At 36.8% G+C, this 24,936-nt stretch overlaps 2 protein-coding genes across 4 annotated transcripts in view; both read right to left on the reverse strand.

The window, feature by feature from the left end:
* Window positions 1-2,236, reverse strand: part of LOC6031853 (receptor-type tyrosine-protein phosphatase N2) — a 70,649-nt gene extending 68,413 nt beyond the window's left edge. Inside the window, exon 1 of one of the 3 annotated variants that reach the window (XM_038255186.1) lies at window positions 1,463-2,236. The gene's annotated coding sequence lies outside the window, so the exon portion shown is untranslated. The remainder of the gene's footprint in view (window positions 1-1,462) is intronic. The other 2 variants (XM_038255187.1, XM_038255185.1) reach the window with 2 other exon arrangements.
* Window positions 2,237-9,305: 7,069 nt separating this feature from the next.
* On the reverse strand, window positions 9,306-16,417 carry LOC6031850 (probable cytochrome P450 313a4). Its single transcript, XM_001842500.2, has 6 exons — window positions 16,066-16,417; window positions 10,704-10,956; window positions 10,463-10,589; window positions 10,231-10,404; window positions 9,749-10,169; window positions 9,306-9,689 (listed from the first exon to the last, which is right to left on the reverse strand). Exons 1-6 carry the CDS (start codon window positions 16,415-16,417, stop codon window positions 9,484-9,486), a joined length of 1,533 nt encoding a protein of 510 aa, XP_001842552.2. The 3' UTR covers window positions 9,306-9,483.
* Window positions 16,418-24,936: the final 8,519 nt, after the last annotated feature.

Here is a 24,936-nt window from a genome sequence, read left to right on the forward strand (position 1 = left end):
CAAATTTGTTTTGATAAAAGTAATATTTTAATTTTAATATTTTAATATGTCTCTGGGGCTACATACCTAGAAACAATGATTTTAATTAAAAACATTTAAATTTAAATTTAAACATTTAATTCAAACATTTCATCCTAATCGAAGCGTCTCGATACGACCTTTTGAACATACTGAATAAAATCTACAAATACTGCCTTTTTAAACATTGAAAATTAGACCATTATTTGCTGAGATATTGATTTTAAGAAATGGCGGTGGGCTGTCCAATATTTTTATACGAACTTTCTGAAATTTTTGAAAATAATATAAATAAATTATGAAAATTTAATTTTTATTCCAAAAAAGGAAAAAACGCATTTTTTTCAAATCTTACTTTAAGTGACCATATCACTATCTGTAGTAAATGAATGGATAAGATTTCTATTTTTCTTGAGTATCAAATTTTCGGTCCTGGGAAAAATCACGAGAATTCCCGATAAACATATTACCTTTTATTGGTATGATTCCTAATTTTTCAAGATCCAAATTTCTAGGTCCAAATTCCCGTCCCGGGAATTCCCAGGATTTTCCGTAAATAAATATGTCCCGTTTGCTGGGAAATTCGAAAGATTGCGATGTTATTGATTGAAAGCAAACTTTTAAATTTGTGATAAGTTTTTTCAAACAATAAGTAAACTATACAAGTACTATAAGTCTCAAAAAGTTAAGAAAAACACAAATTCCTAAAGATTTTTACTCACTTTAAAAAAATAGTCGCATTCACTCAAACTGGTCACTGTCCATAATTCTATTGTTAGATCATAGATTCTTTTAACTAACTGTCCATCCACTTTGAACAACTTTAACATTTTACAACAACATTTCTCGGAAAATTTGTTGAAAGGATCCCGTTTCCTGTGATTTTTGTAACTTTTATTGAAAACCTTCGCATAATTGAAATACTGATAAAAGATAACCGACTGTACGGAAGGCAAAACCCCTCAGATGTGGGAATTTTGCTCTATATATACCATAATCCACGGTAAGTAACTGAAAATTGTGGGTTTAAACAGGGCAGTGTTGTTTCATAAAAATTACAACTCCTCCTAATTTTGCGATCTAGATTATTATGCATTGGTTTTGTTCATTAATTATATTAATGTGCATTTAAGGATCATTTAACTCAAGAGTCAATCCGGTCCGACTTTGTTCATTACTTGAGCAAAATCCTTGACAGTGATAAAACGAGTTCCACGCAAAACCACCATTAGCTCCACGGTATGACCAGGTGCAAATAAAAGCAACAACAACCTTGTCAACGACAAAAAACTCCTCTCAACAATGTAAATCCTTGAGGCTATCATCCCATCTGTGAAGCACTCTCTTTCCTCCCAAAATCCCAAACTCAAACATATTGGTCGTCCATCTTTCTTCCAACCCGTTCCGAAAAGGTCGGAACAATTATCGAGCCTCGACCACTCACCTGTAACTGGAACCTTCTATCGGGTGTCCGTCCGCTGTGCTAGTTCCCGTCGGTCTGATTCCTCAACAGACATTCTTTAATCCCATCTTGGCAGCTGCTTCTGCTACTTCTGCTTCCGCTGGAAAATTGCACTTTTCCAGCTAGCACCGACCTTTTTTCCGGGGGCTTCCAACGCCCACGCACACACACACACACGGACACGCGATGGCCAGATGGCACGTGTGAAAAACTTAAAACACGCAACCAAAAACCGAACACAATTTTGAGTATAGTTTAGGCAGAAAATGAAAACTGGAAAAACTCAGGAAAAGGCAGTGGAAATTTTCCAAACCCAAGAAAAACCGCCCCTCTCTGCGCTGGTGGACACAATATGTTTCGTTCTGCTGCTTGCCCTGCTGGTGGTGGCTGCTCCGTTCAGTGTCGTCTATCCGGAGGAAAAATCTTCTCAAGACTGAACCGTGGTCTCTCGTCCGCAAGACAGTTTGGTTTCCCTACGCGGAGGAAACTCCAATTTTCCGAGAGTAACCTGCTCAGCTTCTCAGAGCGCCTTCTCGCACTCAGTGGAGACGCTTGGTGGCACGAAAATTCACTCACACAAACACACTCAGCAGGCCAAGACTTTGTGCAATGTTGCGAAAACTGGTTTGCTGCGATTCCAGAATCCCCTTTTCAGGAACTGCGTCCGTACTGTTTAGTGTTCAAGCGGCTATTGCCAACGATGACGTCGTCGACGGACGGCCGTGGCCAGAATTGTCCCCGAGCATGGCCAACGGGCCAAACTCACCAGGAGTGCGTGGGTGACACTCTCTCGCTCTTGGTTTTCTCTCTTGGTTGTGGGAAGCACTCCTGTTGCGCTTTTCCAGACCTACGGTACGACCTTCTGCTGGAGTCGTCATTACTGTTTTTTTTCCTGCGAGGTAGACAAAGTGTTGTGGTTTGTCAATGAAATTTGTATGCAATATCTAAAATGTGAAGTTTATAATTTAAAATACTATTTATTTGAAATTCACGGCGATCCCGAAAACAAAGTACAAAAAGTGAAATGAAATTCCTATACTTTTGAATAACGGTTCACATCAACCAGAGCTTTTTGATTTGTATAACAGATATTTTAGTATCTTCAAAACTACGAGAGCTATGGATATAATTTCCGATTTTTCCCCTGTTTATCATATAAAAAATACATCAAAGTTTGACTTGGTCCGTAAGATTGACAAATTTGGAATAAGAAGACAACATCTTCCTTGGTTGATGTGTACCCTTAACAAAAAATGTTCTCACTTTAGATCTTTATATTTTGCAGCACACATGAGAAATTCCTCACGATTTTTTTTACTGAAACTTCTTGTATTAAGTATTCAAAACCCACGGTGAACTGACACTATTCAGATTGGCAGTTTTTAGTTTGAACCCCGTTGATATGACAAAGTCAAACTAGAAAGTCACTACCAAAATAAACTTAGTGTAGTGTGTGTGAGCGCCGTGTAAAAGGAGTGTCAAACTGAAAAAGACTTGATTGGTTTGACAAAACCAATTCAATTTATGATATTATTTTAATCCCATAACACCAAACACCTCCAAAAAATTTCATTTCTTATAGTTTAATGTTCAAATAAGATCTCAAAAATGTTCTAAAAAGTTTTGGATATTTCAAATCCAAGTTGGCGGTGATAATGTATTGAGAAAATGTAACAGGCTCAATCACTCAAATATACAAATTTGACTAAAAGGAAGAAAATAAAAAAAATCGAGTTTGATGTCAAAAGTGAGAAGAACCCTGCTTGGAGCGGCCGTGGCTGACTGGTTACGATGTTTGCTTTGTAAGCGAATGGTTCTGGGTTTGCTTCCAATCTGCTCCCAACGAGAAAGTTAAGAACACAGTAATTTGGAATGATGAATATGAACGAAAAATCAAAGTCGCTCGAGGCGGGGTTCGATCCCCTATCCTTTGGCTTGGTAATCAAAAATGCTAACCAGTAGGCCATGACGACTTGGTAAGCTAGGACTGGAATTAGGAATACTTGTTACAGAGAGCGAGTTGTGGCGCTATAACCACGGCAAATAGTGTCCAGGGCATTCGTGGAAATACAATGTCCCATTCCAGAGGGTCCCGGAGTACCTAACCTTCTTAGCATGGTGCTCCCAACGAATACAACCAAAATCTCGGAGCGTATGGTGGTGTGTCCCCACGCTTCTTCCTCCCCTGTCGATTCAGAATTGTGTTGTTGTTCGAACAATCAGTGCTCAAACTCAACCCAATTACGAGTCATCTCTGCGATACGGCTTTACGCAGTAGGCCTGGCCGCTTTAACGCTTGTGATGTTTCAATGCATTTTCAATGCAATGGCGCACTACAAGTGTTAATAAATGACAAAAAGAGTGCTAGGCGTCATCTAACCTAAGGCACTCTCCAGGATCCCTTCGAAAGATTGGCTGCGCTAGGGTCTGATTAGATTAGATTAGATTAAAAGTGAGAAGAACCCTGCTAAGATGCAAACAATGGGTAAATTTGGTGGCCATTTCAGGCCATGATTCACTTGGTGTACTAAGCTCGAATCCCAATTGTAAGCTTGAACAGGACCTGTCGCTTTGACTTTGAAGTTTAAATGGAATTTCAATGGAAACCCGTAAAAACTAGAGAGCCTAGAGCTTATTAGAGAACGGACATCTCAAACGAAAAGTACCAATCGAAGCACAAGAACTGTCAAACGGAGGTGCCAATCGAGCATAAGACAAAGGATTTTGCTCGATTGGTACCTCCGTTTGACAGTACTCGTGCTTCGATTGCTACTTTTCGTTTGAGATGTCCGTTCTCTAATAAGCTCTAGGCTCTCTAGTAAAAATGGTTTTTTTTTTGTTTTTGTCAATTTAGAGCCCCTTAATGATTTTTGCATTTTACAAAAACCTCATGAGCTCATCGTTTGTGTTCCAGACAACAACTTTATACCGAAAAGTGCGAAAATATTTGTCATTTATTAATAATGTTACTGGATTTATAACACCATCGCTGAAAACTTCAACTTTTTCTTTACTCTCTTCCGGCAGCTTTCATGTTTACACGCATATTTCAAAATTATGGTTTTCTGAATTCTATCAAATGAATTTGAGTAAAATAGACTAAAACATAAAAAACGACACAAATTTTAAACAAAACTATTTTTCAAAAAATTGATTGCAAAGACCAAACATCTGCGCTAAACATTAAACATTAACATTATAAATATCCAAACTCATCTTAACATATAAAAATCAAATTTCTTCAAAACATACAATACCTGGATCGATAGAGCTTCACAACATTCTCGTTCGAAAAGCGCACGCGCGCTCTCTAAGTTTTCCGTCCATGCATGGAAAAGAGCTTTGCTGAGAATTTTCCTCTCATTTCAGGATTTCTTCGTGCAGGAACGAAAAAAGAGAGCGCGTGGGATTCACTCTGGAAGTGTTGTTATGGTTTGACGTAGGTGAGCTTGCCATAAAAAAACGCATAATTCCCACACCTCCTGTTGAACTCCACACTATGCAGGTGAATGATGGTAAGCTTTGCTTCCCACACGTGGGAGGGCGCACAAGTCCACCGGAATTGGAGACTCACCAGGTGACGACCTCCAGTCATGCCACGGGCTGGAGGAAATGTACACGGAAAGAAATTTTGCATCACTTTGAACGAAAGTTAAAAGGAGTGATATTCAAATTATTGTAGGACGTTCAATAAATCAACTCAGCTCAGGATAAACTGGATCTTTAAAATAATTAAAATTGCAGTGCAACAAAAGTCCATGACCAGTTTGCAGAGTTAAGGACAATGGATAGCCTCACAATCTCGTATGGCTTGATTGCTATCATCACATGTCGAAATGTGTTCAATTTTTGCCTTTTGCCAATACAAAGGCTACGTTTGGTACGATTTTGTAACCAATTTCATTCAATTTCATTTGCGAGAAAAGTCAATTTCATGAAGTTCCACCTTAAACTAATCGACGATAATCGTCTTGATTAGTAACACATGCCACGCGATTCTGTGCTTAGCATACGGTTTTTACCTCTTTACTAGGATTCAACAAAAAGGGTCAATTTGGCGGGTATTGCAGGGCATGGGGGATTAAATGGGATTTAACCCGTAATTTTTCAAAAACCTCAAGAGCTAATAGTCCGTGTTTTAGGGGACAACTTTGCTGAGGAGTGCGAAAAGATTCGTCCACTATTTAAAATGTATAACTGAATTTATAACACCGCCACTGAAAAAATGAACTTTATCTTCACTCTCTTCTGGAAACACCATCAGCTTGCTTGCAGCATGCTCATATTTGGGATTCGGGCTCAGTACATTTAGAGGATCATGCCCTGAAATGACCGCAAAATTTACCTGTTTTGTTACATCCTACTCTTTACATTCACGTTACAGTCACGCTCAACAGAGAGAAAAGCAAAAAGTTACGTGCAAAGCGAAATTTAAGCATTTCCAATATTCAAATGAAATCTTGTTAAGTAAATAAATTGTATAAAGTGTATTTTATGGAGTCAACCAACTTGAGATCACAGTAGCTATAACAAGCAAGACTGCCGAGCTACCGTGGCCGTGATGCAACGATTTCGCCTTGTAAACGGGTTTGATTCCTGTCTGGCTCTGCAAAGCCAAATTCCTTTCAAAGAGCAAACTCTTCACTGGAAATCCTGACCAGAAGGGATGGGTTTCGACTACCGGCGTACTGGATTTCCAATCCAATCCTCAAGTATAGTTGAGCTCGATTCTCGTACCGCGATGTTGGAGTTTAAAAAAAAGATTAGGGGAAAGTGGGGCAAGTGTAACAAGCTAAGGAAATGCTCGTTATAACCCATTGAGCATGAGCATGAGCATGAGCATGGTTGACTGCCAATGAGCTGCTACTCCGTTATTGACAGATCAGCTGAAGTTAAACAATGAATCAAAAATGATCAGTGGGAGCCAACCATCCGTTCACTGTTTAACCTCTGAAGATCTCTACTTTATTAGTCAATACCGGCACCCTCCCATGAAGCCTGCAGTTCAACGAAAGGGAGGAATGTTAGTCCGATAGTTGAAGTTGCAAACTCATCAAGCACATAGTTTTTCGCTATATACTTGTTGATACCGCTTGAGACCGTTGAATCCACAGCATCTCCTTCAAGCATCACGTGATTAATTTATTTTTTTGGGTTAGTAGGATAAGGTATTGGCTTTTCGATGCCTCCCGAGCTACGACGCTATGGGGAGGTCTTTCTGGTTAACACACAAAATCACTCACACACAGTTATTTTGCTCCACTATTCACTCAACGATCCAAATTGTCAGTGCGTCATTCGATCATTATATAGAAATGTCTTTTTCACCGCAAAAAAAATAAAACCTTATTCGAAAAATTCAAACACAATTCACCCGACGCCATGCCTTCCGATCAACGATGATATACGAAGGGCTTTGAAAATCACAAAAGAAATCATTTTTCACTCCGAATATTTTTTACGACCACGCGCTACCTTTGTCAATTATGCACTGATGACGCTGCAATTTCAGAGGGTAATCATGCTCGTTATAACCCATTGAAAACGTTTAAAAATCTGTCGGATTTTTTTATAATTAGCTTATTCCAGGTCTTGACTGAGACTTTGAATGAACACGTTTTTAAATAGCCCTTTTTTAATATAAAATATTGATTTTTTTTATTTTTTTTATTTTCCATACGTTCAACTCAACTAGTGGGGCAAGACGAACAACCCGTTGGGGCAAGAGGAACAATGCATGAAACAACATGTTAATTTGCTAACAATTGAACTGTTATCACTTAGATACATCAGATTAGAATGTATTTGAAACGTTTCTTTAGTAAATAGTAGTAGATAGTAAATTTTCATGATATCACTATATTTTGCATGGACAATTTTTTTAACAATTACACACAAAAAAATATTTCCGAATGTTACATCATTTATGATGTAACACTTTTGCACGTCATTAAACATTTAAATTTAAATGCAATTTGATGTAAATTTGCGATAAATTATACGTAAAAACATGATTTTACGTTTGATTCAACCGTTTACGTCGAATCTCAAGTTTACATCAGAGTTTACATGTGATCCATTTCCGTTTCGAGTAAATTCACATATTTTTTTCTGTGTACAATAAAATATGTTGTTGCAGCAATTCGTATTTTTTTCCATACTAAAAACCCAAATGGTACACTTGCCCCACCTAAACACGATTTTTTAATAGCTCTCAACAAAAATAACCAAAAGATAAATCATATTTTATAATAGGTGCAAGTCATTGGTAGGGACACTACTGATCTAGAAAAAAATAGCATTTTGATGAAATGAGCCTTAAAACGAACCCTAAGACTTATTTTGTACTTTCCAAATATTATAAGGAAACAAAGGTTTGGAAAAAAATTTCATTCAATCTTATGCCCAGTGGCGTTTACGTCGTTTTGGCGGTTATGTGGTAGCAGAATCAGCTAATTGCATTGCTAGATTCCTCATACTGGAAATAATCAAAATTGTAAAAATTACTGTCGTACGAGCGATTGTTCCACACCCAAAGGAAAAATATATCTCAAAATCTGCAACATTGGATTTGCTGCAGAAAATGTCATATTTTATAACATTTTTTGCAGCAAGCCCGTAGATCATTTTTGCCCGCGTGTAAAAATTTCAGCGATCTGCAGTTCTCACCAACACATATAAAGCTGGCCCGTCCCCGAGCAACACTCCAAAGAGAAGCATATCTTGGTGCTCTTTCACTCACTTTTCATCAAGCGTCCATGGCGCGGTGGTAGCGTGTCGGATCAATAACCAAGAAGTTGGTGGTTCAATCCTCGTTCTGCTAAGTGTTTTTTGTGAAATACAATCAAAAAGCCGTCGGTAATGTCGATAATTGTCGGTAACGGGCAAAAATGTCATACTCCTATATCGCAAAAAATGCATGAGGACAGATTTCATGCAGATTCTGATATACTTTCATGCCGCCATGCATCACAATCATGCGACTGCCAGTTGGGTGCACTTGCCTCATATGGTCGTCTTGCCCCACCTTCCCCTAAGTCAATTTCATTTTAAATTAAATTGTTAGATTTAAATGAGATGATGATGAAAATATTCATGTGTGTGTATGTATGTGTGTGTGTGTGTGTGTGTGTGTGTGTGTGTGTGTGTGTGTGTGTGTGTGTGTGTGTGTGTGTGTGTGTGTGTGTGTGTGTGTGTGTGTGTGTGTGTGTGTGTGTGTGTGTGTATGTGTATGTGTGTGTGTGTGTGTGTGTGTGTGTGTGTGTGTGTGTGTGTGTGTGTGTGTGTGTGTGTGTGTGTGTGTGTGTGTGTGTGTGTGTGTGTGTGTGTGTGTGTGTGTGTGTGTGTGTGTGTGTGTGTGTGTGTGTGTGTGTGTGTGTGTGTGTGTGTGTGTGTGTGTGTGTGTGTGTGTGTGTGTGTGTGTGTGTGTGTGTGTGTGTGTGTGTGTGTGTGTGTGTGTGTGTGTGTGTGTGTGTGTGTGTGTATGTGACCAAAATTCTCACTGAGTTTTCTCAGCACTGGCTGAACCGATTTTGACCAAACCAGTTGCAATCGACTTGGTATAGGGTCCCAGTTCAAAAAATATGCATAAAAATGTGTTTTCACATAAATCCGGATCTCATTTATATGCATGTAAACGATGTCCGGATCCATCATTCGACCCATGGCATGTTTGGGGGTGACAAAAACTATTAAAAGTATTCGCAACAGCCTTATTGGACCTTTAACAAAACTCCAGAAGTCTAAGACTACATAAACAGCGGATATCTGTCGTAGAAACAAATTATTCATATTTTCATCAAAATATTGTGTATTTTCTCTCAATAATTTGAAAACTATTTTTTTATTATTGTTATTACAAAAAAAGAAATTATCTCTGTACCAGCGAATTTCACAATTAATTGCATAAGATTGTTCTCCTTATTTTTATACTCTCACAATATATACAACAGCCATATTTTTCTTAACTTCTAATATTTTACATAGATTATCCTCTCTATAGCTTATCTTTTTTCTAGTATTTCTGATGCCTTCGTAGCATCATCACTGGCATTTCGTTTGATGATCTGAATAGAATGATCGAACGGCAACTTCATCGTCAGATCGAACCTGTATCGAACATCTTCTGGTTTGATTTTGCTGTCAAACTGGAAGTTCCTCACCAGGTGAATGAGCGTCACCTTCATGCTGAACATGGCGTATCGCCAACCTGAAAATGAGTTTGCATCTAGTTCTTCAGAACAAATGTTTAATCGAAAATCAGTTTACCGATGCAAATCCTGCTGCCTCCGCTGAACGGCTGGAACGCAAACGGGTGCCGATTCTTGGACCGTTCCTTGGAAAAGTTTTCCGGGTCGAACTTTTCCGCGTCCGGACCCCAGATGTCCTTCCGGCGGTGCAGCGCGTAAAAGTTCATCAGGAAGATGTTTCCCGCCGGGATCTTCACCCCGTCGAGTTCGATTTCCGCCATATTTTCACGGGCCACATTCGGCGCCACCGGACAGTGCCGGAGACATTCGTTGAGGAACATGTCCAGGTACACCAGCTGCTTTATGGTTTCCGCGTCCAGGTCGATGTCATTGGTTGGTACGAACTCCATGATTTCCTCGTACAACCTCTGTTGGATGTCCTTGTAGAAGCACATGAAGAGGACGGCGTGAGCCACCAACAGGCCGGAGGTGTCGTTGGCCTAAAATGAGACATTTGAAGGGTGAGTTACCATCAACCTAATGACTTTGACGAGACCCTACCCCCGTGATGACCGCGTAGATGTTGTCTCTGACCTCAACTTCGCTGAAAGCTTTTCCGTCGGGGGAAACGCTCAGCAGTTGATCGATCAAGATCTTCGGTTTCTGATATTCCTCATCGGCTTGATCGTTGTTGTTGTTGTTCATGCCGAGAATATCTCGACGTTCCACTACCAACTGAAGAAAAATTACGATTGAAAAAATAATCATAATATCAAAAAAGTGCCGCTTGTACCTTGTTGAAGAAATCGCAAACGACCTTGCGGGCCTTCTTCAACTGTCGGTGATGGTCGGTCAACCGGTAGATAAAGTCCCAGTACAGGTGAACGCTGGCCATTCGCTTGGCTGCTCCATCAAAAGCACTATATTGAAGAACAAACATTAGCAATTCCTAATAGGTATATTTAATGATGTAGGAAACTGAATAATTCGACCGAACCATTCTGAACTTAGAAATTTATCGCCATTATACTCACACATCCAGCCCGTGGACGAACTCCTCCTTGCCGTCTCGGGTAAGTATGTTGCTGCCCAGCGTGGTTCCGCAGGCCATTTCCAGCGTGGTCACCGACGTGTACTGGTGAATGTTGACCGTGGCTCCGTCCTTGAGCTCGTTCAAGCGATTGACCAACTGCCGGGAACACTGTTCAAAGATCGGAATAAATCCGTGCAGGATTCGCGTGTTGAAGCACGGATCCAGCCGTCTCCGGGTCACGCGCCATAGCTCATCTATCAAGAGATCATGAAAATTTCAGAGTTATTCTAAGAAAATACTAGCATCCTAACTACTAATTACACTTGGCGGTAAAAATTCCCGTTTTGAATCCGGCAAAACCATACAAAAAAGGCTTTTCCAAGCAGGCCGAGCTACACAAAATTTGTTGGACCAAATCTGGATGGTTGATGAAAAGTAGCATGAACGGACCATTCCAAACTTTAAGTAAACGTTCGCTTCGTTGAAAAACGTTCACTAAATTTTCAAAGCGTTGAAGATCGTTCGTTCCAATCATAATGTTGGCATTTCCAATCAACGGATAAAGCGGTTCCAAATTTGTCAATTCACTAGCAAAATCGTATCTTCGCTTGAAATTGATATAAAACCAGCTGCAAATCAGTGCACCAATTATCACCACCAATTCAAACATCGCAGAGAGGCAAGTGCTTAATTACAGAGAAGAATTCCAACTGAGCTGCCTGGAAGGCAAAATCACCAAGCTAGAAGTGCATCAAATAAATTCAAATTAAGCATCGTAGAATGATGCCAGAGGGATAAGGAGCACGCGATTTCGCCACACATGTGCTAATTCAAAGTGCTAAATTTGAACTGTTTGCGTTTCTCAAATAGAACAGGTTTAAACAATATAATAGAGGAAAGAGATTTATTTATACAGCATTTCCATATGGGTCATTTCGCCTCAACTGTACACAAAAAAAGTTCAAAATCGACATTTTCTGACCAAGCCCAAATTTGGTGGAGCTATTGATACTATCAAAACATGTCAGAATCCAGATTTTAAACCAAATTGGACTACCCCTTCTTTTTTGTTACCGTCCCAAAGTTTTGCGATTGTCGTCATTTAAAAAAAACTCAATTTTCAAATGGCCATATCTCAAAAACTAAAAATGACAGAGCAAAACTTGACAGTTAGTTTTAATTGAAGTTGAACGCTGAATTGAATGGTGTCATCACATTTTCGATTGAAATCAAACTTTGATGTATTTTGCGCAATTGAAAACATTCGCATGTATAATGCGATTACATTTTGAATTAAACTTCATCATCGTGATCCCCAGGTGATTTTACATAAGAATCAATTTTTCGATTGTTGAGCTAATTGAAATCTCTTGAGATAATTTTTTTTAAGCTTGCAGTTGCGGAAATTACCTACCACAACTTCAGTTCAATTTAGCACACCGCATACAGCGCATGGAGGATTTATCTTAAAATACAGTTCGAATTTTCAATTATTCTAATGATTGGTGTCATTGGTTCACCCATACAAGTCTCCATACAATTTTGGCAGCTGTACATGCAAAAATGGTACGTAAGTATTCGAAAACTTTGTAACTTTGTAAGACATTTTCTGATCAATTTGGTGTCTTCGGCAAAGTTGTAGGTATTGTTCAGGAATATTTTGAAAAAAAAAATGAAAAATGACGATTTTTTAAAAAGGTTTTTTTTGTAGTTTCTCAAAATTTGTTTTTTTTTTTTTATTTTCGAGAGTGTTGATATGTTTTAGGTGACCAAATCCCGCAACTTTTAAGCCATTGAGAAGTTTGGTCAAAAATTTTGCCGCTGAGTTATGTTTTTTTAATTAGTATTTTTTTATAAAAATCAAAACTTTATGCCAAAAAAAGTTTTAACTCCTTTTTATGTAAATTGATTTTGCAATCGAAAAGCACTTTATATATATTTTTATAAGGCCCCGTTTTCAAGATGTAGCCACCGAAAGTTTAATTTCAGCGAAATATTTCTGGAGTCTTCTTTGAAAAGGTCCAATAAACAAAATTTACAGTTTTTGATTTTTGGGTGTTTTCAATACCCATGACTCAAGGCGGTTAGAAAACACCCAAAAATCAAATGCTGGACATTTGCAGTTTTTCGGTTTTAAAAATAGTTATATATTTTTTAAAGTTCAGAAAATTTGCTATGACATTTTCTAAGAGCCATTGAAGATTGGACCTCTAGTTGCTGAGACACAGCGGCTTAAAAAAAGAAACAGAAAAATTTAAGTTGTCTATTCACTGTACAGTCATCCCACATATTCGGAACACCCACAAATTCGGAACAACTTTGTAATAATTTGTCAATAGCAAACAAAATGCATATTTTCTGGTGACCCTACTATTTTTAGGTCCTTTATTTATACATACTAGTAAAAGTAGTGCAGCAAACTGCATTCCAAGACTAATTTCTTCGGAGCAGCAAAACACTGCCTCCAAATTGCCTTTCCATGATTGTGGGATGTTATTGTGTCTCCCACAATTGTGGAATACCTGAATTTAACTGATATTTTCACAAAAAAGTTATCCGACCATTCATAAAACATAAATAAGGTTGAGTTTCGTTGGTTTCAGTATGTGAAGTCATTATTTTGTAAAAAATTTGTACTCCTGGAAAACCAAAGTTTGTTTACATCTGTAAGAAAAAAGTGTTCAGAATTTGTGGATTTCAAGGGTCAATGTTTTTCTATCAAAATTTGATATAAAACGTAAAAAATTACAGTCGCTCAATACATCAATCGAAAGATCTCAAGAAAAACTGAAGCATGAAGGTAAAAGCAAATCATTATGTTCAATTATCGATTTCCTATGATTTTTTGCACATTGGCTGATCTGTAAACTGTTCCGAATATGAGGGATGACTGTACCAATCGAAATAATTATTGCTCTTGATAAGATTAAACACACACATTAAATGAATGCGAAATAAGACTAGCAACGCAATGTTTTCGTTTTAACACTTCAAGAAATGAACAATCGCCAAAATGCGTCACTCGTGCAATTGCAGTAACACCGGATTCTCCCGCCCTCCCCCATCATCGAGAAGAAGGTCAAGCTCAAGCGCGATAGATGCCGTTACCGTTGACATTGCCACGTGCGTGTATCATCCGCAATTTATGCAAAAGTTTGCGCACACTTTACATTTGCACCGTGATTGGGCGCATTTTGAGGTGCACGCGCGCGTGTTGTTGTTGTTTTGGGGGAATGTCATGGAGGTATTCGTTTCGGGAACAACTATTTTAGATCACTAGTTTTCATTCTAACCTCTGATGGATTATGTTGATATCCTTATGCACAACTCGTTGATAGATTTTTAAAACATTCGAAAAACTACTAAGGCCGTTGCAAATATTTTTCAAAGTTTATGTTCTCCCTTCAAAATCGTCCCGGAAAATTAGGGGCTTCAACTTCAAAATTTCAATGGAAAAAGAAGTCCAATCAATTGAAAACTTTTTGAAATGCATTTTCCTGCATTTTAAATCATATTTAACATGATAGGGTTCGATCAAAAATATTTAGAATATTCGTTACACAACACTGAAAAAAAAATCACGAAAAAAATGTTTTTGGAAATACTTAAGTTTTTTGAAAATTAATTATTGCAAAACTACTGGATTAGTATAATGTGCATTTCAAAACCCCTTTTTCATTAAAATGTTCAAAGTAATGCTTATAATTTAAATTTTTGTACTTTTTTTTTTATTTTAAAGGTACCAACCGGGATTTGATCCCTGAACCTTCTGCTTGTGAGGCAGAAGCCGCAACCATTAAGCCACAAAGCCGGTCTAAATTTAATTTAAAAACTTATATGACGCGAAATGTCCGGGAAATCGTAAAATTTAGAGCCTCTTGATTCCCATGAAAATTAGTAGATAATTTGTGTATCTGTAAATATTAAGGGATAGGAATACAAAATTGAAGTCCCATTGTACCATTTTTGTTGTTAATTTCCAACTAAAAAAAATGTGTGTAATAAAAATCTTTGCGCCAAAGCTATGTTTTATGTATACCGTTAATGAAAATCAGATTTGTTTCCAAAGAAACTAGTGTTACTCGAGAAAAAAAATAAACATAAAGAAAAAGTGACTGAGCTTGCTGTTTATCCTATCTAGTTAGTATAAGATAGCACATAGGCATCGATTTATGTAAAACTGCAGTACCCAAAACGCTCTCAAATGATAGTCCTAAGTGTCCAACACCAGCTCCTGGTCGAATCGAGTTGATGGTGAATGGAACTTTTTTTTATTTGAGTTTTAAAATTGTTCAATTTTTGCGCTTAAATGCCGATAGATTTATCCAATAAATCGCAAATTTATTTTTTTTAGAATTCTAGCTCTTTTAGGTGAACTTTGTAATTTTATAAAGTTTTGCCTTAGTGCCTTAGTAGACTCTTAGTTACGCTAACGATATTTTCGAACCGTTCTTCCCACTCATAATGTTTGCATTTCTATTCAATAATCTAATCAACGCTTAAATTTTAATGTTATTGAAGTTTAAGTGAAAAAGTCGTATCTTGGAATACACAGAAAAAAAGTTGAATTTTGGAATGTTGAAAATTTGGTAGGTTGAATATCACCTCTTTTTTGAGTATGAAAAATGTGTAAAAATGTGAACCTGATAAATGTTCATCAAAAACTGATGACAATTCAACATTTCTTGGGGTAAAATTAATAATTTTTTGACACAAAATCTGTCACCATTTCCTGATGAACATTACCATCATTGTTTTCTGTGTATTGAAATCATAACACCACAATTTTTTGATATGTTGTGCAAAATTTTCCGAAGAATTTGATAAAAATGTTTTCAGACATAGGCTCTTTGATTCCGAGACCTTCAAAAGGGCATTTTATGTTTTCATTTGATCTTTTCAAATGTTATCCTAGACATTTGAAACTTTGAACTATAGTTTTTCTTAAAAGCTTATCTAATACCCATTCGTTTTTTTCGACGAAAATTGCCACTTTTTGGGGCGATCCTAACACGGCGTAGGTCACCCTAATGGCCAAACAAAATTATATGGGTCTGATTATATCGACCAAAGAAGCTTAAAGAAAATTTTTGAGTCCGAGCGAAGAACTATTTTTTTGATCAGGCTGTTTTCGTGGGAAATTGCAGCATTATGTTATTTACTACTACTTTACCTTAGCTGAAAAACTTATATCTAATCAAGCAAGACTGTATCAAAACCCTTTTGATGTTTTGTTCATTTCTAAAACTGGATTTATTCTATAATGCTCAAATCTGCGCACTTTATTTCTACTATTTCCCTGGTTTAGTTTTTTAGAGATTGCATCAAACTTCTTCAAACTTTCACAGTTCCCCAATGCTTACGTTTCGACGTGAACAGTCCCGTCTCAAAGCCAGCGAACGCATACAGGAACGGTTTCTCCAAGCACTTGTCGCTGGACAGGAGCTGCTGCACCAGATCCGGATGCGCCGTGAACAGGAGCAGTTTCGGCCCAGCCCAAACCTTCACCACGCGGTCGTTCTCACTGAAGATCCTCACCATCGTGTCGAACTTAGCGACGTCACTCTTCCACATAATGTCCCCGTTGCCGACCAACGGGTACAGTGGCCTCAGGCCGGGAAATGCATCCGCAAAGGCGTACCTCTTCCGGTGGTCCCGGTACAGCCGAATCCCCCCAACAACCACTATCGCCACGAGAATTATCAACGACAACATCGCACTGAACCCATCGACGTCTAACACCAAACTGAGGGGAATTTCTTCCAATATTGGCTGCGGCTTTTGGAAAATGTCTTGTCCAGCTTCGGTAAGCAGAAATTCAATGTCACAACGTGTCACTCGGAGGCAACAAATCTAACAGAATCACACTCACAAACACACACACACCAGAGGTGATGTAAACTTGGTCGATCTTTTTTTGCCCCCGTCGACTGATAGCCACGACCGCCCGAAACATATTAGTTACAGTTTAGTGGGTCGGAGTTGACCAAAGCAGTTCCAAAAACCTGAAGTTGCCGAAAAGATTGGTCGATCAACATCTCAGCGGTGACGCCGACGCCGTTTGCAGGGTCGTGGGGGGAGTGTTGCACACCGCTGCTAGCCGACCGACCGGCTATGATGGCCAAACACGTGTGTTGAACCGAAACAAAAACAAAAAAGCAAGCCACGAGTTGATAAGGGTCTTTTGGGTGGTGGGAGAGTGGGAGATGGTAGTAGGCCATTGCTAAGGTGGGCCTCATTAGTCTATTGTTGAACGTGTTTGATTCGGGTCCAAAAATATAACGTTTGGATATGGGATTGAAAAATCCTTTCGAATTAGTTACACTGAACAACAATAATTTGGAATTTAAAAAAAAATAACTTTTTGATACTGCCCCTGATCGCATAAATGTCGCATAGTTATTGAGGCAGTTACACTGAAAACCCAACCATGGTAGTTGCTACCATATTGTAGGGTTAAATTGAGAACACGCACCGACGTATTTTTGCTAAAAACATTCCGTGCTTGGATTGACTGATTAACGCAGTCAGTTTTACTATGTCGTGAGCGGTATGGTAATTTTAACCCTCCAATATGGAGAGAATGATAATGATTTCGTAATTGCTACCATGCAATTTTGTGGAAGCATGGTTCATTTTACCATATTTGCGTTTACTTTTACAAAAAAGCCGCAGTTATTTTAATAAGCAGCATTTTTAGCAAATGTTCTTAAAATTACCACGGTCGGGCTTTCAGTGTAGCTTCAAAATTGTGTGCTCTTTTAGAAAAGCCTAATATATCTGTTACTTTGTTCTAGAAATCAGAAAAATATCCATTTTTTTTTTTGGTGGAATTTTAACATGTAGCCTTTTGTTTAAGAGCAATTCTCTACCAAAACTGGAAATGGATATTATTTGTGTTTTTTGATTTGGCTCAAACTTTGTGGGGGCCTTCCCTGTGACCAAATAAGCTATTTTGTGTCATTGGTTCACCCATACAAGTCTCCATACAATTTTGGCTGCTGTCCATACAAAAATGGTATGTAAATATTCAAACAGCTGTAACTTTTGAGTGAATTTTCTGATCAATTTGGTGTCTTCGGCAAAGTTGTAGGTATTGTTGAGGACAATTGAGAAAAAAATAGGTACACGGAAAAAAAATTGCAGATTTTTTTATCCACTTTTTTTTCACTAAAACTCAATTTCCCAAAATACGTATTTTTTGATTTTCGAGATTTTTTGATATGTTTTAGGGGACTAAAATCCGCAACTTTTGAGCTATCGAGAAACATGGTCAAAAAATCTGCCGCCAAGTTATGAATTTTTGAAAAATAGTGATTTTTGGAAAAAAAAATCCAAATTTCATGCGAAAACAAATTTGAAGTTATTTTTTAATGCAAAATTGAATTTGCAATCGAAAACTACTCTACAATTTTTTTTTGATAAAGGGCTTCGTTTTCAAGATATAGCCACTGAAAGTTTGATTTTAGCAAAATATGTGCAGTTTTTCGATTTTTAAAAATAGTGACCATGAGCGACCATTTCTAAAAATATTTTTTCTGAAAAGTTCAGAAAATTTGCTATAAAATTGTCTAAGAGACATTGAAGATTGGACCTCGGGTTGTCTGCCTGTGTGGATCAATCGGACCGCGCACTGGACTCACAATCCAGAGGTCGCTGGTTCGAATCCCGAGGCGGACGCAAAAAATTCTAAGTGTAAAATATAGGTATTCGGTGCCCTCTCCCCGTGCCATACATTCACACTTAGGAGACCCGGGAGGCGGAGTCTTGTCGCAAAAAGAACGATACACACCTGTGGATCCGTTGACGAAACCGCAAGGTTTAAGAGGGCCACATTATAAGGTGTTACGTCGATTCCGTTCGGGTTGCTGAGATACAGCTGCCGAAAAAGAAACACGAAAATTGAAGTTTTCTAAGTCTCACCAAAACAACCCACCATTTTCTAATGTCGATATCTCAGCAACTAATGGTCCGATTTTCAATGTTAATACATTCGTTAATGTTAAAACATTCGTAAAATTTTCCGATCTTTTCGAAAAAAATATTTTGAAAATAAATAAATCAAGACTAACATTTTAAAAGGGCAAAACAATGAATATTACGCCCATTTAAAATGTCAGTCTTGATTTATTTTTTTTCAAAATATTTTTTTCGAAAAGATCGGAAAATTTCACGAATGTTTCATATTTTAACATTGAAAATCGGACCATTAGTTGCTGAGATATCGTCATTAGAAAATGGTGGGTTGTTTTGGTGAGACTGGGAAAACTTCAATTTTCGTGAAACTTCAATTTTGTTGTTCTGTATCTCAGCAACCCGAGGTCCAATCTTCAATGTCTCTTAGACAATTTTATAGCAAATTTTGTGAACTTTTCAAAAAAAATATTTTTAGAAATGGTCGCTCATGGTCACTATTTTTAAAAATCAAAAAACTGTAAATATTTTGCTAAAATCAAACTTTCGGTGGCTAGGGGAAATATACCCATTTTAATCACACTAAGCCGTTCGACCAATTCTCATCACTTTTGCCGTTTCTGCTATTACATCAATATTTTCAAATGTTTCAACAATGGAGAGTTGCTTGCTCACTTTTATTTGAGCTATTTATTACTTTGGAACAGTCAAAAACACTTTATATAAGCTGATCAAAGTGCTGATAGGCCGATAATAGAAATAGGCTGAGAAAGGGTATAGTTCCCCTATATCTTGAAAACGAAGCCCTATATCAAAAAAATTGTAGAGTAGTTTTCGATTGCAAATTAAATTTTGCATTAAAAAATAACTTCAAATTTGTTTTTGCATGAAATTTTGATTTTTTTTCCAAAAATCACTATTTTTCAAAAATTCATAACTTGGCGGCAGATTTTTTGACCATGTTTCTCGATAGCTCAAAAGTTGCGGATTTTAGTCCCCTAAAACTTATAAAAAAATCTCGAAAATCAAAAAATACATATTTTGGGAAATTGAGTTTTACTAAAAAAAAGTTGATAAAAAAATCTGCAATTTTTTTTCCGTGTACCTATTTTTTTCTCAATTGTCCTCAACAATACCTACAACTTTGCCGAAGACACCAAATTGATCAGAAAATTCACTCAAAAGTTACAGCTGTTTGAATATTTACATACCATTTTTGTATGGACAGCAGCCAAAATTGTATGGAGACTTGTATGGGTGAACCAATGACACAAAATAGCTTATTTGGTCACAGGGAAGGCCCCCACAAAGTTTGAGTCAAATCAAAAAATACAAAAAATAAAAATGGTCGAAATCGGCCGATTTCGTAGAGAGTTGCTCTTAAGACAAACTTCAAATGCGTTTTTCTCATCTAGTTGCATTTGCATATGAGACATTTATGCAAACATTTAACTAACAGTCCAGACTCGATAATCCGAAGGCCTTGGAAAATTTCACTTTGGATAATCGAAACTCCGGAGAATCGAATCACAATAAAAATCGTTGTCTTTTTATGACCCTTGAACAACTCTTTAGTGAATTAGAATTTTTAAATCCAAGATGGCAGCCAAAACGGCATTTTTAAATTTACTAGTCAATGAACCACTCCAATTTGCATTATCCGAAGTCCTATACAAACCTTCGGGTTCTGTTCGATTTCGAAAACCTATTTATGTTTATTATTTGGATGAATTTTGTTCATACATTCCCCATGTTAAATGAAGCAATTTTGCATCGTTAGTTTTTTCAATTAAGTCTCCATACAATTTTACAGGCTGATCTTTCAAAATGGGTACACTGGGTATTGAAATCTTTATCTTATGATGGGATTTTCTGTTCGATTTGTAATTTCATAATTTTAAAATCGAGCATGATTGTTGAAAATGTCTACCAATAGACAACTCTCCTCATTTCATATTTAGGCCAAATTGTCAGATTTTGAAAAAAAATTTATTGAAAAGCACAGACATTTTAAAAGAGTTTCTTTTTATAGCATTGAAAATTACAAGCTAATTAGGTTACGTTTAGAAAAAAACTAATTTTCATCGATTCTAATTTTTTTGAGGCGGTATTTAAGAACCTTATTGACTTAGAGAGCCTATATGGAGAAACGAGATATGAGCAACTCTCTACGAAATCGGCCGATTTCAATCATTTTTATTTTTTGTATTTTTTTTTTATTTGGCTCAAACTTTGTGGGGGTCTTCCATATGACCAAAGAATCTCTTTTGGGTCATTGGTTCACCCATACAATTTTGGCTGCTGTCCATACAAAAATGGTACGTACATATTCAAACAGCTATAACTGATTGAATTTTCTGATCAATTTGGTGTCTTCGGCAAAGTTGTAGGTATTGCTGAGGACTATTGAGAAAAAAAGGACACGGAAAAAAAATTGCAGAGTTTTTGATCAACTTCTTTTTCACAAAAACTCAACTTCCTAAAATACATATTTTTTGTTTTTATTTTTTTATATGTTTTAGAAGACAAAACCCCGCAACTTTTGAGCCATAGTGAAACATGGTCAAAAAGTCTTCACTTATACCTATCGACTCAGAATAAAATTCTGATCAAATGTCTGTGCGTGTGTCTGGATGTGAGTCCGTGCACCCAAAAAATGCACTCGATTATTTCCGGACTGGTTGAACCAATTTGGATCATTTTGGTCTCATTCGATTCGTTTTGCGGTCCTGTAAGACCCTATTTATATTATGAAGTTTAGAAAAGTACTTCAAAAGTTATGCTAAAAAACGATTTTAACAAAAGTCGGGAAAATTGTAAAAAGGGTAGTTTTTGTAAAAAAAAAACCCATCATGTTATACATTTTTAGAAATGTATTCAAAACACTTTTCCAACGCGTTCAAAAGATTGAAAATCTGACAAACCTATCAAAAGTTATGAGCACTTAAGTGATGTTTATTCATTCGTTAGAAACCGGATCTCAGATATTTTGATGGAAACGATGTTCGGATTAATCATGCGTCCTCTCGTAGGATGCGTAATCTAATTACCTATCAAACGAGTCCAAAAGGTTAAAAGCAATTCCAGCCCAAAACAAGATTTTTTTAGATACTTTTTTCTCGACCCTCTCCGATTTCAATTAAACTTTGTAGACATGTTATCCTAGGCATATATAAGCCATTTATGTGTAATAGGAGCCAGTTTCACTCGATAATGGCATTTGAGAAGGGCGTAAGTGTTTTAAAAATGTTTGTATTTCGTAATTTAAATATTGCTGTATCTCGAAGCCGTTGCAGAAAAAAGCCGTTGCATCGTATCAAAAGTGGTCAAAGACAAATTTGTTGGAAATTTGACGGGTTTTCCGAAAGAAATACACTGAAAGATAAATACACTCCACTTTTATGAGATTTTTTGATTTTTAAGTTTAATGGTCAAATTTGAAGATGAGCCCACGATTTTTTTTTTCGCTCAAAATTTTTGTGAAAGTAGCCTAAGATGTTACAAAAAGACTCACGAAAAATGCAAGATGGAGCAACTCACCTAAAAAAACGAAAATCATTTCCTGAAACTGTTTTTTTGAAAAGTGCTCTAAACGTCAAAATTTTCAAAAACCGAACACGAGAGTCGATTCTCCAGACAATTTTACATAAAAGTCTCCATAGTGACCATTGTCCTAATTCCAATCCTTGTGAAGTTACAGCGGGTTTAGAAATAAAAATGTTGACAAAAAATAGGGTTTTTGATGGTTTTTGGCGATTTCTATAAGACAGACTTGATTTTTCAGTCTTGTAAATATTTTTACCCAAAAGCTCATCCGATTTCCTAAAAGTTTGTCTTCGACCACATCTCAGTTGGATGCATGGGCTTACAGATATAAGCTAATTTACTATCTAGGTTACTATACTACACTGAAAAAATAATGTTAATAAATGTAATTAATAACAATACTAATAATACTCTTTGGAATTGCTCATATCAATCACAGGGCAAATTTGGCCAATCGGGATTCCAATCGATCAAGAAAAAAAATAATCACAAGCTTTGTGAACTATTGTGTTAGTTTTTTGTTATGTTGTTATGCTATGTTTCGATACAAGAAACGCATTAAAGAAAACTGCAAGTTTTCAAATCTGAAATCTCAGAACAATTCATTTCTCTTTTCAGATCCCAAAATTTACAGATTTTCTAAGTTTCAGATAATTTTCTCATGCTTTAAAAAAAATCCGCGGTTGCTTTCCTTCATCAAATATTTTTGAAAAACGAAAAATATTAAATTTGCTGTCATTATAAACTAAAAGTTACTATAACTTCAAAATGGTGCACTTTATCAAGCATTCAAAATGTCTTTCCAACATCTACAAAGCAAAAAACAGCAGAAAAAAATCTCTCTAAATTGGTCAATAATTCCAATTGATACAACCAGTTTGTTATTTTTGTTGCCAACCTGCTCACTAACCCCACACAAGATCGAAGTGAATAATGATGGGTGAAGGCCAATGTTTCACTTTTTAGGTTTCAACCAAATCAGTGCAGTGGCTTTCAAACTGCACCTTGCCGTCAAGCTTACTTGACGGAGACAGACAACTATGCATTAAAGTGACAACCTGACCATTTGATTAATATATTTGCGATCCAGTTTGACCCACGGGTTAGTTACCCGTTTATTTTGTTTTTTTTTTGCTCTCAAGAATTGCATTGACTGTTGCGTGAGGCATAGCACTATTTGAAATGTTAGTGATGAATTGCTGACGCACACTGCCTTTGTTATTTATAAATATATGTTACGGTGTCCTTGTCAACTTGGGGTTACAAAAAAAACCTATAATAATCTAACCATCAAAAGTGAAAGTACGTCACTAAAATCAGCCAAAAACAAGTTAAAAATAGATCTTCAGCATCAAGCCATCATATCCGAATCAATTACCACTGTGTATTGTGCACACCAGGTGAAAAAAAGCATCGCCATGAGGGGCTGTTTGTTTCAAACGATCTACAAAATGTGTGAAACAAGTTTGGTTACGGTTTTTGTTTTGCTAAGATTCGTTGGGGTGCTTACTGGCAGATGTTGGCTTCGGGTGATACAACCTGGCTTTTCAAAACTGTTATCCAATAAAGAGCTCAATATGAATGATTTTGAAAATACTCGCTTTATCTCTTAACTACTTTTTTATTTTTTTATCTCGTGGTTTATCTCGTGGTTTTAAGTAAATTGACTGCAAAAATTGGTCACCATATAAATCATTAGACTGAATTCATACTAACCAAACGTTTAACCATTTTGCCTAGTCGGCATCCAAAAGCTATTGGAACCCTTGCAATGACCTTAGAGTTTTTTTTAAACCAGCATATTCTGTACAAGCCCACGGTAACCGAAAGCTAACGCCCTGCCGTCCATTATCTCCAACGGGGCAAAATTTGTCTAATATTATTATGAGAAACAAAGAAGTATCGAGGCTGGCTAATGTGATTCAAATTCATAAGTTTTAGTTTATTCGTTGACGGTGAGGTTGACCCGTGGAGCGTGCATTTTAATATTAGCATCCCTTCTTATGCGTTGAACCGGTCAACCTTTGCCACCGGTGGGATATTTCGTGTTAATATCACTCAACACTTTCAATTTATCTTAGTTTTGTTGAAGGTTGGCATATCTTAAAGTGGTGAAAAAACTCTCTAGTTTATGAAAGTTATGTCAAGCAATAATCGTATCTGATTTTTGAGAGCTGTTACTTTTATAAAAAAAAAAAACAAAAAAAAAGTACAACCGATTGTATACCATCAGAAATACATTCTTAGAGTAAAGTGAGAGATCTACGTCAGCTGTAGGATAATTACTTTAAATAGCACCGAGATTTATGCAAAAAAAATGTGAATATCAGAATATGATCGTTCGACTGTTGTTATTCTTTTCACGTAGCGTCGTAGCATGTTTATTTTTTTTCGGCGTATTGGTCAACAACTAGTGGACCGTTAATTTTAGATTGCACAATCTAAAATAAACGGTTCACTAATTTTTGACTAGTACGCCGAAAAAAGCAAACGTACCTTTCAGTATCTTCAAAATTACAGGAGCTTTTATTATAATTTTCATTCTTTCCCTTAAGTGTTGTTTACACAAGTAGACTAAAGTAGATTTTTTTTAAGACAATTAGTTTCGAGATTGGAAGCAGAAGACAACAATTATCAGCTGAGTCAGTTGAATTATCCAACGAGAATCTCACTCTTAAGGGTTTACATACATGTTAATCGGCAAAAAGTCAGAGGTTGGTAGAAGCACACACTTCCACTTTTTTTTATTTGTTTTCAGGGCATTAAAATATACA

The sequence above is a fragment of the Culex quinquefasciatus genome, chromosome 2 (genome assembly GCF_015732765.1).
Source record: "Culex quinquefasciatus strain JHB chromosome 2, VPISU_Cqui_1.0_pri_paternal, whole genome shotgun sequence".
Lineage (NCBI taxonomy): Eukaryota > Metazoa > Arthropoda > Insecta > Diptera > Culicidae > Culex > Culex quinquefasciatus.

Bases quoted from the DNA above. Each gene is read 5' to 3' on its own strand.
- LOC6031850 (XM_001842500.2), bottom strand. From the start codon at position 16,417: ATGTTGTCGTTGATAATTCTCGTGGCGATAGTGGTTGTTGGGGGGATT. The intron at 10,590-10,703 runs GTGAGTATAATG...TCTTCAATATAG, and splicing joins TTCGTCCACGGGCTGGATGT to TGCTTTTGATGGAGCAGCCA. The intron at 9,690-9,748 runs GTAAACTGATTT...ACTCATTTTCAG, and splicing joins AGGCAGCAGGATTTGCATCG to GTTGGCGATACGCCATGTTC.